This window comes from Polyergus mexicanus, unplaced genomic scaffold, assembly GCF_030449975.1.
Source record: "Polyergus mexicanus isolate NDT 795.1 unplaced genomic scaffold, iyPolMexi1.0 SCAF_10, whole genome shotgun sequence".
Classification (NCBI taxonomy): Eukaryota; Metazoa; Arthropoda; class Insecta; order Hymenoptera; family Formicidae; genus Polyergus; species Polyergus mexicanus.
Window position 1 is genome coordinate 87,328 of NW_027223330.1, and position 16,302 is coordinate 103,629.

At 38.3% G+C, this 16,302-nt stretch overlaps 4 protein-coding genes across 10 annotated transcripts; 1 reads left to right on the top strand and 3 right to left on the bottom strand.

Annotated features, from left to right (window-relative positions):
• Positions 1–423: 423 nt before the first annotated feature.
• On the top strand, positions 424–13,700 carry LOC138937367 (hydroxyacylglutathione hydrolase, mitochondrial). 6 transcript variants are annotated; one of them, XM_070303568.1, is made up of 9 exons: positions 438–712; positions 815–936; positions 1,041–1,170; positions 1,362–1,742; positions 1,841–2,018; positions 12,371–12,486; positions 12,671–13,013; positions 13,093–13,196; positions 13,266–13,700. In XM_070303568.1, the coding sequence occupies exons 1-9, from the start codon at positions 671–673 to the stop codon at positions 13,536–13,538; spliced, it is 1,689 nt and encodes a 562-aa protein (XP_070159669.1). In that variant the 5' UTR covers positions 438–670; the 3' UTR covers positions 13,539–13,700. The 6 variants fall into 6 exon arrangements, with proteins under 6 accessions (XP_070159671.1, XP_070159666.1, XP_070159669.1 ...); XM_070303569.1 differs by having other exon boundaries at positions 440–712; positions 1,041–1,125; positions 13,266–13,699; XM_070303570.1 differs by lacking the exons at positions 12,371–12,486; positions 12,671–13,013; positions 13,093–13,196; positions 13,266–13,700 and adding an exon at positions 2,117–3,665 and having other exon boundaries at positions 424–712.
• Positions 4,339–9,105, bottom strand: Tbc1d16 (TBC1 domain family member 16). Of its 2 annotated transcripts, XM_070303560.1 has the most exons (6): positions 6,999–9,105; positions 6,557–6,896; positions 6,038–6,463; positions 5,638–5,931; positions 5,184–5,516; positions 4,339–5,114 (listed from the first exon to the last, which is right to left on the bottom strand). In XM_070303560.1, exons 1-6 carry the CDS (start codon positions 7,792–7,794, stop codon positions 5,105–5,107), a joined length of 2,199 nt encoding a protein of 732 aa, XP_070159661.1. In that variant the 5' UTR covers positions 7,795–9,105; the 3' UTR covers positions 4,339–5,104. The 2 variants fall into 2 exon arrangements, with proteins under 2 accessions (XP_070159661.1, XP_070159660.1); XM_070303559.1 differs by having other exon boundaries at positions 4,339–5,516; positions 6,999–9,102.
• On the bottom strand, positions 9,260–11,770 carry LOC138937366 (ATP-dependent DNA helicase Q1). Its single transcript, XM_070303563.1, has 2 exons — positions 11,410–11,770; positions 9,260–11,062 (listed from the first exon to the last, which is right to left on the bottom strand). The coding sequence occupies exons 1-2, from the start codon at positions 11,459–11,461 to the stop codon at positions 9,318–9,320; spliced, it is 1,797 nt and encodes a 598-aa protein (XP_070159664.1). The 5' UTR covers positions 11,462–11,770; the 3' UTR covers positions 9,260–9,317.
• A 265-nt stretch (positions 13,701–13,965) lies between the features above and the next one.
• Positions 13,966–15,492, bottom strand: LOC138937373 (uncharacterized). The gene is made up of 4 exons (XM_070303584.1): positions 15,060–15,492; positions 14,911–14,981; positions 14,501–14,846; positions 13,966–14,405 (listed from the first exon to the last, which is right to left on the bottom strand). The coding sequence occupies exons 1-4, from the start codon at positions 15,156–15,158 to the stop codon at positions 14,295–14,297; spliced, it is 627 nt and encodes a 208-aa protein (XP_070159685.1). The 5' UTR covers positions 15,159–15,492; the 3' UTR covers positions 13,966–14,294.
• Between the last annotated feature and the right edge of the window lie 810 nt (positions 15,493–16,302).

Consider the following 16,302-nt stretch of genomic DNA (forward strand, 5'->3'; position numbering starts at 1 on the left):
CGAGTTAAAAACGAGTAAAGTTAAGGAACATTTTTCATAATTGTAAAAAAAAGAAAAAAAATGATAAAATTAAAAAGCGGTAAAATGAAATAAAATTTCATAGGGATCGACCTTTCCCTTTAGCTCTTGGATTTAGATGGCGGGACAGCAGGGGAACTTCGTCTCTCGAAAATCGAAAGAGTTCAAATCGCGGTCAATGAGAAATTCAATTATCAATAATATTATCGATAATAATTTAATGAGAAAATCAGGCCTAGAACGATTGGCCATTCTAGCCATGTCGCGACATTATTTATTCTGTATTTTTTTCCGCGATATCACTTGACAATTGGTCATCTGTATTTGCGAAAAGTCAATGACAAATTAAAATTAAAATGTTCAAATCATGTAAAAAGATATATAGGTGAAAGTTTATCATTATTCTCTGGGATTACGTATCTCCAATTGACGATCTTGATCGTATCGCGCATGGATATTCGTCAAGAATCAATTTACATACGGTCGATAGTCGGTGACTGACGGTAGCTAGTGGCAGAGGGCAGACAGCGGACGGGTTATAGGTCACAGAGGTAGAGGCACATATGTGACCGTTACAACGAGACGCGACGTCCGTTTAGATTTAGACATATCCTCTCCGAGTCTTGGAGTTTAACGCTGACTCGACTGCGAAATGTCCGAGCAGAATGTCAGCAGCGATCAATATACAACGTGGGTAAGGAAACGTCGGAGTTTGAATCTGATTACTGTATTGATGGCACGAATCATAACCTAAGTCCGTAAACAAAAACATTGGACAAATTCATGTATGCTATAGGTCGGATTCACGTACATTTTCAATCTCATCGTTGGAACAGGCGCCCTGACTTTACCCGTGGTATTCAGTCGTGCAGGATGGGCGTTAGGATTAAGTGTAATTTTAATATTAGCTTTCATCAGGTATGTAAGAAAAATCTTGTCACAAATTCTCTGAAAGATATGCTCCAAGTTTATATATATATATATATATATATATTACATCTCATTGAGTTTTCTTTCTACAGTTTCATTACAGTTACATTTGTCATAGAAACGATGGCGTCAGCTAACGCTATAGTCACATGGAGGCATATTCAGCATCGGAAACGTGTAAGCGTCTCTGAATTTATCTTATTTTCCACAAACGACAGTCGAGCATTTTGCGGATACTTTAGAGAGATAGATAGTAAAGATAACGGATCAGGGGCATAGGGTACACGCACACATATTGTATAGTCTTACATAAATATAAAATAAAATTTAATATAAAATTGTTATTAATTGCCGTTGTTAGAAAATTAATTTTCTAACAAATATTTGGATCGAGATGTGAACATTTTTTTCAGGTTTTACAAACAATAGGTGAATCCGGCCCATCAAATTCCAATTCGGATTCAGAGGATACTCCGCTGGTAGCACCTCCTTCGACTAGTCCAGAACATTCGGATATGTCTTATAGATATTACGTGATTCGTGATAAAATAGAGATGGGTCAGATGGCATCCATCTTTTTCAACAGATTTGGCACTATCCTGTTCTATATATGTTTCGCCATTTATCTATACGGAGATTTAAGCATTTACGGGGCAGCGGTCGCAAAGTCATTGGCAGACGTTGCCTGCACTTATCTGCCAAAAAACCTTACGTGCAACGACACGATACCGGATACTGAACCTTGCTGGGAGGATTTTGTGATAAATCGATTCGATGCGTATAGAATATTTCTGGTATGTCACCGATTTGAAAAAATGTCAGTGGATTAATCAATTTTTGCCATAATTATAAAGCTGCGCGATAATAACTATTGCGCTGTTTCCATTTTCAGACAACGTTCGTACTATCATTGGGGCCGTTCGTGTTTTTTAATGTTCAGAAAACTAAGTATCTTCAGCTACTGACCTCGGTAATGCGCTGGCTTGCTTTCACTGTAATGATCGTCTATGCTTTGAAAAATCTTATCGTACACGGTCCTCGGGGCGATCCACCTATCGCGAATTTAGCCGGTAAGTTGAGAAATTATGATAATCATTAATCTACAGGTTTTCATTGATTAATAAATACATAATCGCTAATTATATAAAGAGATACGTCACTATTTTAGGAGTTCCCAGTCTTTTCGGCGCTTGCGTTTATTCCTTCATGTGTCATCATTCGTTACCAGCGCTGGTTTCACCGATAGCGAATAAGTCTAAGCTGAATCGATTTCTAGCTCTCGATTACACGTTAATAGCTTTCTTTTATTTATTATTAGCGATGACAGGTATCTTTGCCTTTGAGCATTTGGATGATCTTTATACTTTGGATTTTGGACCACGAGGCTCGGGTGATTGTTCCAAGAGTAACAATATTTTTATTCTTCTTATAGAATATTTTTTAGCGCTCTTTCCAGTATTTACTTTGAGTACCAGTTTTCCTATTATAGCGATTACCCTTCGAAATAATTTGCAGTCGCTCTTTTTAAATGAGGCTAAGGCTTACAATTTATGTCTTGGGCAATTCGTCTTCCCTATTTTAGCAGTAATACCGCCATATCTTATCGCGATGAGCACCAAAGATCTGTCGAAATTAGTTGGTATTACGGGATCATATGCTGGAGCAGGGATTCAATATTTAATACCTACATTCTTGGTTTATTATGCCAGGCAAAAGACTAATAAGATCATCGGTCTTGGCGTCGTTAACAAATTCGCAAGTCCTTTCTCGGGCAGGTATTGGTTGGTTTTTGTCGTAGTATGGGCGATTGCGTGTATGGTTTTAGTATCGGTCAATTTTATGCAAATACATTTACAATCCACCTCCTGAATTAGTCAATAACAAAATTAATATTACATTTACATTATACAGAATCGAAAGAAAATAGAGCTTATGTTGTAAGCTCGATTGCTAAGAAGATGCAGATAAGTGTCGACAAAAGTGTTGATCACGTATTACGAATGATACATTTCGCACAATGTATCGATAGTAGAAATATAGATGTTTGCGCAGAATCATTCAACGGTTTTAATCGATATTGTATAGGTACTCGATACAAATTGAATGGATGGTGACTAAAGTGATAAATCAAAGATAGACTAAGAATAATTGCCGATATGTTTGATGAAATTTGAAATCTGTATGAAATTTTGTAATTTAAGACATTGATCGTCATTTGTGGCAGTATATATTCACATGTACGTATGGCGAACCGACAATACCCTAGCACAAGTCGTACAACTTAAATATTGGATAAGTTTAATATAGGAATGTAATGTGCAGAAAAATGTAGAGAAAAAGAGTTTGCTCCTTCTCTTTATATGTGTATACTTTACTTTTGTAGAATTGTCCCGGGACACAAAAGCGTAATTTCGTTATTATAAGGAAATTCTAACAATTCATTATATTGTATTTGTATTTTTTTATAAAATAAAATTATTTCTCTATATTTTCTGTATTTATAATAAAGTAATGTTAGCGATAGGTAATAATAGTAGCAATAGCAAAAGTATGATGTTACGTTCTTTTCGAGATTGTATTTTTGTATAAGATGTGTATAAAACTGCCAAAAAATTATTCGCAGCATGTCCATCACACCAGTGTACCTGTGCCATGCCAGTATAGTGTACAATGAAGAATATGTTGCGAGTATATATATATATATATATATATATATATATATATATATATATATATATATATATATACATACTTCAAAAGCAATTGATATGGATAATAATAAACAATTGATTATACAAGCCTCTTGCCGATTTATTCAAATCGGTATATGTACACACATATATATTTCTGACTTATATTTATTTCGAATAGAGATCTCTGCACGAGGCAGATTTTAACACAGATAGAGATTTCTCTTCAAGATTCCAACGATAGAAGATAGCACGATAAAAGCGATAAAAGCTATTTTCGATAAAATTTTATATGATTCCTGATTACATAGATTAGCGTGGAATGTGTTACAATCGCCATTTTTGCATATAGGCACAGTATTTGTAAGATCTTGAATAATCAGCTTCGTGATAACGTATCATAATAATATAAAAGCATAAAAAAAATAAGTTAAAATATTTATTACTTTACAATTATTCGGTGAGGAAGATTAGCTTATTCTAATAATCTTTTTTGTTTTTAAACTGACTTCTGATATAAAGTAAGAATAAATATACAACATCTGTGTGCAGCACTGTGTAATTAGCAAACAATTATGTTTAATTATATCAATAATTGAAGCGAGAATTCACGCTTCAAGCTTAAAACGAAGGTTCGACGCTCTACATACGCGAAAAATACCGGTGTATGAGAATGTCATATATATATATATATATATATATATATATATATGAACGTACGTGAACACTTTGGAGTGAATAGACACTGTTAATTTATACACATCCGCACAAAATTCGGATGTATATTTATAATAATAAATAGCCACTTTTTCGTACTATATATATACGACATTTGATTTCTCTCTTTGGTTTTCCGCGGACGAATTCTCTACTAGATTGGTGCCTACGGAACACGATCACACGACGGATATCTCTCTCTATTCCCAGTTAGTGGCACTCGGACGCTTGTACTAGTTTATCTTTCTCACTCATCGTCTTTAACGCTACGAAAACTGCAGATCTATCTATTATATCGCGAATCTCTGTATTCGCGTACAACTTTGTTGAAACTTCTTAAGCTTATTTCAATCGTCGGTGCGTGAATTTCATTCGGAGATTGATATTTCGAGATATGTCTTTTGTGCTTCGGCATTAAATTCGGACTGATGTACGATGTACGGTGTAATATTGTATATAATTATTTCTCTTTGTCAAAATTCGAAAGGTGCTTAAGCAGCTTTGTACAAGAACACAGACGCGCGTGGCAATTGAGTAATTGTAATTTGCATGTAAAAACCTAGTGTGTAATTAGCTAGATATGGTACAATATTTCTAGTTTGTAGAAAACTTATGCTACGAATCGAAGGTCTGGCATGTATAAAGAAAGATCGTGTGTATAGAGAGAACAAGGACTTATAATTTAATAACTCGACGAAATGAGTTAATTTATATGTTAAATAATACTGATACTCTTCTCTCTTCTTATCTCATCTCTTCCTATAAAAATTATTAACTTACTCGTAATTATTTAAATAGGGACAATGCGTGTTTTCGTGATCTACGCACTCTATCACCGGATCGTGCGTGCTGTCCCACATCCCCGGACCGCATTGCCGGCAGAGACCGGCTAACGTGCAAGGCAAGCGGACAAGTTGACGGAAATGATAAAGTAGGCCTCGTGCCTTTCTAAGTATAACGTTCCCGTCCATGTACATGGCCAGTGAACTGAAATGCAATAACATTTCGTCCGTTCGCAGATCCTGGGCAATCACATCGTCCGCGTAAACGCACATTATAGCAAGACAGAGAAACAAGTGGAAATGATCCGTTAAATAATTGACCCAGCAGGCCTCCCACATGACAAGAGCTATCTCGGTTGGAAATTCTCTTTTCAAGCATCTGTAATGGAGAAGAGGGGGGAGAAACGAGAGAGGGAGGGAGGCAGGGAGGAGGGGTGAAGATACGATAAAGATAATTTTATATATGTTAAAAACTGTGTCATTACGATAATTGTACTTACAAAAGTATCCAACGATGACAAAACAAAAGCTCTAAAGCATCCGTGTGATTTTGAAGATGCGCGTAAAAATCCGGTACCATTATTCTCACTAGCTCCCGTAGATAGCACAGATTTCTGTCCATGTCCTTGTCGGTCGGAGTGCACACAGCCACCGATCTTTGCATCAGACCCGCGAAGCACCAAAAGGCCTCGATTTCAGAGTTAAGCTCGGCTAGTAACGGAGCTAAGAGATCAGACATACCTTGGGTATAACCCAAGCGGCAATTGTATACCGCGTAGTTGAGTAAAATATTCCTACAGAGCAGGACAAAACAGATGGGAATGATTAATAATAGGCAATGGTGATAATATTTGCGAAGAGACAAAGGTCGACGAGTATCGACGCGTTGAAATAACTTACTTCATTACTTCAATATTGGGATTACCCTCGCCGGCGTAATACGGATTACCTCTGTCCGTCCGAACGACATCCTTCTCCACTATGCACACCACGTTTCGCCAGAAACGCTCGGCCTGTTCCGGATTCATGCTCAATCTACGTCTCTGTATCTCCTCGTACTCTTGCCGTCTAATGGCATCGATCTGCTCTCTATCCTCGTACGTGCTCTGATAGGAATAGCAGTGCAGCAGAAAGGGCCAAACGATTTTTCGTAACGCCGGCTCCAAGCCTCCGAAAAATATTCCTTTGCGAAGAGCGAGATCATCCTCCATCTGGCCACGTTCGTTCAACAAGTCTTTCCAAGCTAGTGATGTGATCATTGGCACTTGACCCTCCTCGGGATGCAATTCGTCTCGACTTACCTCCGGTCTGCATACCATAAAGTGTCTGTGCAAAATATTCATTGTGAATATTCATTGTGATATATTGCGATACGCGAACGAACTCGAACGATTTATATTCCAGACAATTATGCCTGACCTGTATGGCAGAGTCTCCTCCGTGTCCGCGCTCAAGCGTGGGTAAAGCAATTGATGCCATTGATGTAGGGTGGCGGCTAGCCGATCCAAGCCGCCGTGATGAAAGTGCAAGATCTTGTATTGGCTCTCCCTGCTCGCCACTACCAACTGGCCGCAGGTGCAAGCAGGATCGGCAAAGAAGAGCCGCAAGGATCGCATCTCGCCGAGATCCACCGAGAATCTTCTGCATCGATGCGCTCTGCGCAATGTCACGGGCGAGGCGGTCGCGCTGTCGGGAAAGGCAAGATTGTGTTGAAGAGCCAAGAGTTCCGGGGACCTCATCCACGTCGGCATCTCCTCAGCTATATAAACAACGTCATCGTATTATTAATTGAGGAAAAAAACTGACAATTATCCGACGAGTCGAATCGTAACGACTTGAATATCTTCTTTTTTCCACCTACCGTCAGCAGATATCGAGATTGATAAGCTGCAGGTGGAAGTTAACGACAAACTACGACTCTTGACACTCATCGCGTCATCGCGAAACGAGAGGCGCGGCTCCTCGTCGACGCTCCTGACATCGCTCTCGTTAAAATTCCGCTCTTTCGAATCCCCATTTCTCTCGTTCTTCCTCGATTCCGCGGAATCCGGAGTCGAACGATTCTCGATTCTTTCGTCGGCATTCTTCTCAGACTCGTTGCCTGAACGACGTGGAAAGTCGTAGCCGGAACCGGAACAGACGCGCTCGCAGTCGCCGCAATTAACGGGTTCCTTCGCCTCCAAGCACACGTCCAGCTTCCCGTTCCCGTTCCCGTTGTCGTTCTCATTCTCATTCTCATTCTCAATCTCGTTCTCGAGCACGTGTCTCGAGCTCGCGTCTGCGCCATGTGCCTGCGCGGGTATCTGGGAACGAGGCAAAACGGTCGGATCGTCGTCCCGATGATGGTGCGGTGCGGCGGCGTTCCTGGCGCTCAGGTTCTCCAGCGCAGTCGGATGCTTGCGCAACGTACTATTGGGTATCCAGCTGAGATGCAGGGTCGGTAGGTTCGAGTTCTTGTTCAGCTTGCACGTTATGGTCATGTACCCGGGATGGTGCACCACGTCGGCGTGCTGCCTCATCAACGTCGGTGGGTGCACGCAGACGTTATTCTTACAGAATAACGCCTCGCCGTCCTGGTAAATGACACGTCGATTATCCTGGCCGCAATCGCCGAGGATATAGCTGCTCGCTTTCCGCAGAATATTTGGCAGAGGCATATTCGTCTCCTGATCACTCACGGTGTCTTCCTTCGATGAAACATGATATATAGTCTTGAGACAAAAGGAGACAAGACGATGACGATGCTTGGATCACTCTAAACTGACAAATCTAAGCACTCGTTGGCACGGAAATTCATCTGTTTACCGTCTTTGGACCGCAAGACGGTTCCTTGTTTCCTCCAAACTCGACCCGGACCCCGACTCCTCGTCTACTACGAAATGCTGGAAGCGGGATTCGCACCGATGGGATCGCGAATCGAGCCCGACCGCCGGAGGAGAATGGGAACGAAGGGCAAGCATAATCGGTGCGAGAAGGTATTGAGGGAGGGTGGATCCGCGCGAGTCCCACGCAGATTACGGAACGTTATCGCTGTTAATTAGCCTCGTTACATACAAAGCGTTAATGCGATAACGCGTTATCCGTACAGTCAGTTTCCGTTTCGGAGATAACGCAGGTCCTGCGTAGTCGAGAGTCCCACTTTGGGGGAGACTCCTCCCCGTCCTTCACCGAAGAGGGTGGATGATTTGGGGGACTCTAGTTCTTTTCAGCGGGTCAGTCGACATTGCCGAAACGCGACAATCTTTGCGATAAGCCAAGATTCGAGACGATCTGGTAGAGTAAGAGATAGGAGGTATAGGTGACACAATGATCAATTTGATTTTGTTTCTTCTGAATCGCCGACGTAATCGCTGCCCGAGCGACGAGCGATCGCGCTTTCTCCGCGCCACGCGAGCACGCACCACGCACCTCGATTTGGACAAAATCCTGCAATAAAATATCAGCGGTGTCGCGCGCATACGCGACACGTACTTTGCTCTCGAGAAATCCGGTGGTCCGATGTCTTTGACACGATACCCGATGACCGGTTACGCAATGACACAACTCGCGACAACGCGACGCGAGGCGAGGCGACGCGAGGCGAGGTGAGGCCAGGTCAGGCGGGGCGAGGCGGGGCGAGGCGAGGCGAGGCGAGGCGACACGGCACCAAGCGTATACACGGAGACACTCTTCTTATCCTAGATCAATATTTCCATCTAATCGCGAAAGTCGCTCTACCTATCTACCCATCTACCTATACTATACAGCCTCTCCTACTATCAGACTCGCTGACATTTCGCCATTTCGTAGGCCGTTTTTATCGATTATACCACCCTCTCTTGTACCTTCATCACGCGCTTCGCGTTCCTCTACTCTCGATCGATCATCTTCAGCTTTTCACATAATTGTGCGTAATTTGCCTTTTATCCGAAGCTATGATACGTTATAGCGTTTTCACGCGCGAAGCGATAATGTAAATCTTGAAGATCTGCGATCATCGGTTCAAATTTTATGGCGATACAAGCGTTAACAATTAAGTATCAATTAATTAAATTATAATAATAACTGAGTGAGACGATATTTTTTGCACTAGCACTTTGAAGAATAGAAAAAGAAAGAGAAAAATATATCTGTAATATATTGCAAATATCTGTTTCATCAATTGTATTTTTATTGTTTAATTATCATACTTTACCGTCGTTCATCGGTACAGTTCGTAATTGAAGAATATCTTGTGATCGTTGTTGATAGCTAGTCCCGATTTAGGACCGCGTTTAAGATACGATATCGTAGAATATGCCGAGAAATGAAAGTCCTCTTGCAAATAACCGTTCGTTAGCAAATGTCCTACGATAGCCTCCGCGGTTTCTCTTGCAAAATTTGGCACGGGCACGTTAGATACTCTCAACGATGAGGCACCCTTGCCATACCAGGCGTCCACAAGCTTCAGAGCGGTCAATCGTGTTTCGCTTTGCACAGCCTTTGTCATAATTTGATACAGCTGTCTGCAATATTTCCCTACGTCTACCTCTTTTGCAGTAATCGACTTCCTACAATGATCGCACATTTCGACGCAATCGCTCGCGTTCCAAATTTCCTCGAAATGAGTCGCTATTAAGCTTCGTCTACAGGATGTTTGATCCAGACAGTACGTCAACACTTTATACAAGTTTTGCAGTCCGACTTTATCTTGAAATACCATAGTACTCAATTTGAATATGTCTGCCAATCTGTAGAGCACGATACATGTTGATCTCTTGCCGTCTCTGCCCGCTCTACCGCTTTCCTGATAAAAGTTCTCCATCGACTTGGAAACGCAATGATGTATGACGAATCGCACATCCGGCTTGTCGATGCCCAATCCAAAAGCGATGGTCGCGATTACCGCTTGATACTTTCCCGAAATCCATTTGGCGTAAACTTCCGATCTGTACTCCGCCTCGAGCATCGCGTGGTAGCATCCGACTTTAAAATTTCTGTTCCTTAAATCCGTGGTCAATTGCTCGGCCTCCTTAATCGTGGTGGTATAAATTATGCCCGATTTGCCAGCGAATCGATTATTCAAGAGATTTTCTATCATCGCGAGGCACGTTTCCTTAGCCGCCGGTTTGCGACGAACCTCGTAATATAAATTGGGCCTGTTGAACGAAGCGCGTAGGACCAGGCAACCGCTAATATCCAGCATCTTTTGTACGTCTACGATGATCTTAGCCGGAGCCGTGGCAGTGAGGCCTAGAATCGGTATGCCCGGGAACATGGATTTCAGCACACCTAGAAACTTGTAATCCGGTCTGAAATCGTGACCCCATTGACTGCAACAATGTACCTCATCTATGGCGAAACGTTCCAGACGTCCCAACTCGTACGCTTTCTGCAGCTTGTTCATAAAACGATTCGACTTTGCCATGTATTCTGGCGTTACGTAGACGAGTTTTAGATCAGAGTTTTTATCCACAAGCGCATTCATGGTCGTCTTGACGCTTTCTTTGTCTGCCTTTGCGCACAACATGGTAGCTTTTACATTAAATTTGTGCAATCCGTGCAATTGATCCTCCATCAAAGCCACTAATGGCGATACTACTATAGTTGTACCTTTGCTGATCACAGCCGGCAATTGATAACATAAACTTTTACCACCACCTGTAGGCATAATTAATATAACATCTTCTTTGGACATAATTGCATTTATAGTTGGTAATTGTAACTCTCGCAACTTTTCAATCTTGAAAACGTCCTTTAAAGTTTTCTTGAGTCTCGAGGACCAATCAAATTCCTCATTGTCCCAATTTTTCTTAGACAAGGAAAAGCTTTTCTTCAAAAGAACGTTATCGTGTAACTTTTCCTTACGCTGAGTTAATATCTTTTTACGATCCTCAAGTTTCTGCAGTTCGCTTTCTATTTGTTGTAGCTCGTAATCAATGGCAGCTATTTCGTCGTTTTCAGTGACTAAAATTTTGAAGAAAAACAATAAAAATAATTATGAAAATATAATGTAATGTTAATGATCTTCTTGATGAAGAATTAAAGAAAGACCTCATAAACCTCATAAACCTCTACAAAATAACAGTGTCTAATATAAATTCATTACGGTAAGTCTTTCTTACTATGTATCGAGGAGAGAGGAGAGATGAGATTAAAAACAAAATACTTTACGTGTCTCATCACATTAGACTAATTACACACGCATAACTTTTCTTCGTATACAATATGTTGAGTCTAATACAATAATAATGTAAAGATGAAAAATAAAGAAATTAAAAAAAAAAACTAATTTTTTATTTCATTCAACCAACCTTGATATTCGTCGTCTATCATAACCACATCCTTCCCGTCATTAACAGACATTTTAATCAAATTCCCTTATTAGATGTTGAAACATTAAAACATGTACCTCGCTTCTACATAAATCATCCAAACATATCGTAATCTGTCAGATGTAATCGTATCCGATTATATACACGAGATGATATCCGCGCCGGTAGATGCTGATCAACATGTGATCGACATCGGGTCTCTGGGTGTCGAGTGATGATGCTGGGAGCTGGGGCTACGTTCCAAAACGTACTCTTTGAGGAAAATTTATACAATTTTGGAAGTCTATCTAGCTAGCCTATTATAGATATTGAATGATTCGTTCGTATATATATATAAATGGATGATGAGTGCATATATGTATGTTTGGAAAAGTGTTTTCGATATCCAGTGTAGTAGAGTGCAGTATCCAATCATTGAATTGGATATTGGATGGATCATCAGTCGTAATCGGTACGATTGTTTTTTTTTTTTTTTTTTTTTTTTATCAATTCGGCATCTATCTTTGATTTATTATCAGGCGAGTAGAGAGTAGAGAGAAGCGACGATACTTTGTGCGCGCAAGATAAATGAGGTGCAAAGTGTCAAGCAATTTTAAACTCTTTCATCACCATGTTCCGTCAAGCTGCACCTCGTGCATGTCCAACATGGCTCGAGAACAAACTCACGTCTATATATTTTAGGGGTATCTGTTTTATATATTCGCCTGTCTTATTAGGATTTTATATAAAGCTCTAAAGCTAGCGTTGTTACATTATTGCGGATAAAAGATGATGAAGTTGTAATTGTCTCATTATTGATCTTCAATTTTTCAAATTCTTATTAATTTTAATATTTTTCCGTGTTTTTTGCGATTGACATTTAGCATACAGATTATATTCAGTTGGGTATATATGTGTAAATTATATCTACTTTTTTAAACTTTTTTTTTTTTTTCCCCAGCAAAGAGCATTTCTTCCAACGGATTTCGTGGATCTCATAGCCTTAGTGCAACAGTAGATCATTCCAATATGAAAGTTCAAATATTACCGGCGCTTCAAGATAATTACATGTATTTGGTATCTATCGTATCTATTTGAAATAACATTTATACAATTTTTTAAAACTTGATATAGAAATTGTTGGTTCTTTTTTATGTTTACAGCAAGATAGCCATATTCATGCAATATAAATATTCGACACAATTCATCGTAAACTTATATGAAATAATTGAAACTTTTAACACATATTCCTTTTTATAAGATTATTGACGAAGCGACACGGGAAGCTGCTGTTGTGGATCCTGTCGATCCGGAAGCTGTAGCTAAAGCTGTTCAACAAAATAATATCAAACTAAGAAAAGTTTTAACTACCCATCATCATTGGGATCATGCCGGTGGAAATGCAAGATTATCGAAAAGCTTTACCAATCTTTCCATATATGGTGGAGACGACAGGATAGAAGCCATTGATCACAAAGTTACGCACAATGATACATTCAATATTGGCAATTTATCGGTCAAATGTCTAGCGACACCTTGCCATACGCGTGGACACATCTGCTACTATGTTACAGGGGAAGAACATCTCCCATCTGTGTTTACAGGTTAAGTAAAACTAGACATATGATGATAAAGACGAAAAAATATCCACGTATCAAATATAAAGAAAAGATAAATTTGCAGGAGATACACTTTTCGCTGGGGGTTGCGGGAGATTTTTCGAGGGTAGCGCTGATCAAATGTACAAAGCACTTATTGAAATCTTGGGCTCCTTACCTGAAGAAACGGTAAATTATTTGACTCTCGAACTGTGGAATTCATCATTTCTGAGACAAATCATTTTTATATTTCCATAGAAAGTTTACTGCGGGCACGAATACACATCTAACAATCTCAAGTTTGGTTTACACGTGGAACCCGAAAATAAAGCAATTCAAGAAAAATTAAATTGGTCGCGCACTCAACGTGCTAATAATCTTCCGACTCTACCTAGCACCATTAAAGATGAAAAACTGACAAATCCATTTATGAGAGTGCATGAACCGACTGTTATGAAACATGTCCAACAAAATGATCCTATTCAGACAATGTTTTATTTAAGACGCGAAAAGGATAGCTTCAAAGCTTAAAAAACTTTGAACAATACTGAAATATCTTTTTACTCTCATTGAGTATATACATTTAATTAATATATTTTAAAATGTGGAATGTATAATGTAACAGATGTAAAAAATGTGTAAGATAAAATATCCAAACAAATTTTTAAATTTTATTATGTACAATTATAGTGTAGTGTATTAAAATAAATATTTGAATTTTTTTCTATTACCTCTAGCTTATTTTTATCTTCCATCTTCACAATTTTCTTATTTATACAGTTTAAATTTTATAAAAAAAACTTATGGTTTTGTAACAGTATATACATTAAATATACATACACATACATATACACATATACATACATATACATACATACACACACACACACACACACATATATATATATATATATATATATATATATATATATATATATATATATACATTACATTAACAGCATGTAATAGTAGATTTGATTTATATTGACACATTTGTGTATATATTAATATAAACCTAACGTATAAACAATCAAAATGTAATTAATCATTATTATTTATATATAAAACTGCGGTTATATAAATTATTAATATCATGTGAAAGATACTTATTTATATATAATTAATACAATTAACGTATAGGATGTGTCCCGAATTTTAACGTTAAAATTTCTAAAGGACTTATCAATTGTTCATCCAATTTCGGGTAATCACCCTGTATATATAACTATCATTATAATTTATATTAATATAATTATCTTCCACAAGAGAAAGTTGTTTATATATTTATTATGATATATTTAATGACATTTGACACGACGCGTCTTCAGTCTTTTTGTTATATATTTGCATTTCAGCGACATATTTTTCCTTGGATCTTTCATACATGTCGTAATATACCTGAGGCAAGGCAATATATTCCATATGTATTCGTTATCCAGAATGATTATAAAAACATGTTCAATATTTATGTAACGCGTAATATTCGATCTTACTTTCTTATCTTCGGAGCTGAGAGATTTCCAAGTGGTCGCGAGTTGTCTGGTAAGCTCTTGTTTACTAGGTTCTGGTTCTCCAGCTAGGCGTTCCATTACACGTGGTCTCTGCTCTTGGCAAAACTGGAAGAAAGGATTAGCGGGTCTCTTTGGCGCATTTGGATCAGCTTTTGCACCTTTTCTCTTTGTTCCTTTTCTAGGTTTCTCATCTTTAGCATTGTGAAAGGCACCTTTCCCTCCTTTCTCCGATTTTGGAGTCGTTTCAAATACACTGTTTTCTTCTAGTACACCCATTGGTGCCTCGCGCCAACGATCTCCATGTTTATTCAATCGATCGATCAAAAATCTACGATTAATATCATGAGTGGCGAAGATTTGTAGAAATTTGTAGAAATTTGTGAAAAACTAACTTTTTTTCTTTCCTTGTACGTCGAAGAAGCTTCCTTACCATCTGGATTCTATAGACCAATCTCTCATTCTCCTATAGTTGAAAAAAATATATATAACTTGAAAAGATAGTTGAGAAAGAGAGAGAGAGAGAGAGAAAGAGAGACTTAACCTGCTGCAAAATATCACATCGTTCTACCAATAATTGATGCTTTTTCTTGTAAATATCAAACTCCTCTGGTTCTACATCGTACTCAGATTCGTCGGACATTGTAAATTATGGTTTTTTAACGAAACACTGCCAAATTGTACGTTTCGCACTGTCTCTTACACAAATATTGACATATATCTACACAAGTGCACGCAGGTCAGATGTTTGATGTTTGTCACGATACGGTTCAGCACTAGAGGGAGCGCTAGGTTCGATGAATAGGTGGTTTCTGATTGGCTGCTGCCGTTTTTATGAAAACCGGCAATGAGGAAGACGGAGAAATGAGAGGAAGAGAGAGTACGACCATATACATATAGGCTGCGTTCCAATATTCACTGCCAGTACTGAAAATCTATAGTATACGTGACATAAATTATTATATATCGTTAGAAATTTTAATGTCCATAATCCTGAGAGTTAATCAACTATCGAGTAAATTTTATTCAGAGATTTCACATGTAAAATATAATAGTCTATATGCTACGTCTACGCGTAGATAATGTAAACTATATGTTATTTGTTTGCTATGTGTATATATATATATATATATGTTGACAATAATGAATTCTATAAAAAATAGATCGAAGATTGCTGGTAAGTTGTATATTTCTATTTATGTCGCAATTTTACGATGCCACAAAAAGTTGACAAAAAATTTTTTGATTTCATATATGTCTATGAAAGAAGGAAATAAAATCAACGTTATGCATATTGCAATCACGAGCTAAAGCGATATATATTATATCTCTTGTCGTTTAAAAGTTCACATAAACATAATCTAAAAATGTGACATAAAATTGAAATTGAAATTGAAATAATCATACTATGGCGACGCGTCGCATCGACTCTCTTGAATTTTTATTCTTGAAATGATAAGGATATGTAATAATGTAATTTCAGCCTATCTACAATACGTATAGTTTCTGTGACATAACGATATTTTACAAATTATTTCAGTCACAAAGTATTTGATGATATTTGATTAAATGATTGGCAGCGATGGCAAATTAATATAGATGGTTAAGTGGTTTATAGAATTTTTGTTCTTCACCATATATCACCATAGGCGTAGGAAGAACGTAGACCTACACGTCTGTGTACTTTATATCATTCTCGCAATATATATTAAAATATTGTTCACTTTACTTTGCGAAAATATTTTAGTTTTCACGTCCACTTTACAAATCTGATTGAGAGAAGCGGG

Coding starts and splice junctions, on each gene's coding strand:
- LOC138937367 (XM_070303568.1), top strand. CDS start 671: ATGTCCGAGCAGAATGTCAGCAGCGATCAATATACAACGTGG. Junction 937..1,040: donor TTAATATTAGCTTTCATCAG/GTATGTAAGAAA, acceptor TTCTTTCTACAG/TTTCATTACAGTTACATTTG. Junction 13,014..13,092: donor TCTCCCATCTGTGTTTACAG/GTTAAGTAAAAC, acceptor ATAAATTTGCAG/GAGATACACTTTTCGCTGGG.
- Tbc1d16 (XM_070303559.1), bottom strand. CDS start 7,794: ATGCCTCTGCCAAATATTCTGCGGAAAGCGAGCAGCTATATCCTCGGC. Junction 5,932..6,037: donor CCCAATATTGAAGTAATGAA/GTAAGTTATTTC, acceptor CCTGCTCTGTAG/GAATATTTTACTCAACTACG. Junction 5,517..5,637: donor TGTCATCGTTGGATACTTTT/GTAAGTACAATT, acceptor TCTCCATTACAG/ATGCTTGAAAAGAGAATTTC.
- LOC138937366 (XM_070303563.1), bottom strand. CDS start 11,461: ATGTCTGTTAATGACGGGAAGGATGTGGTTATGATAGACGACGAATAT. Junction 11,063..11,409: donor GATAGACGACGAATATCAAG/GTTGGTTGAATG, acceptor TCAAAATTTTAG/TCACTGAAAACGACGAAATA.
- LOC138937373 (XM_070303584.1), bottom strand. CDS start 15,158: ATGTCCGACGAATCTGAGTACGATGTAGAACCAGAGGAGTTTGATATT. Junction 14,847..14,910: donor CGTACAAGGAAAGAAAAAAA/GTTAGTTTTTCA, acceptor TATTAATCGTAG/ATTTTTGATCGATCGATTGA. Junction 14,406..14,500: donor TCAGCTCCGAAGATAAGAAA/GTAAGATCGAAT, acceptor GCCTTGCCTCAG/GTATATTACGACATGTATGA.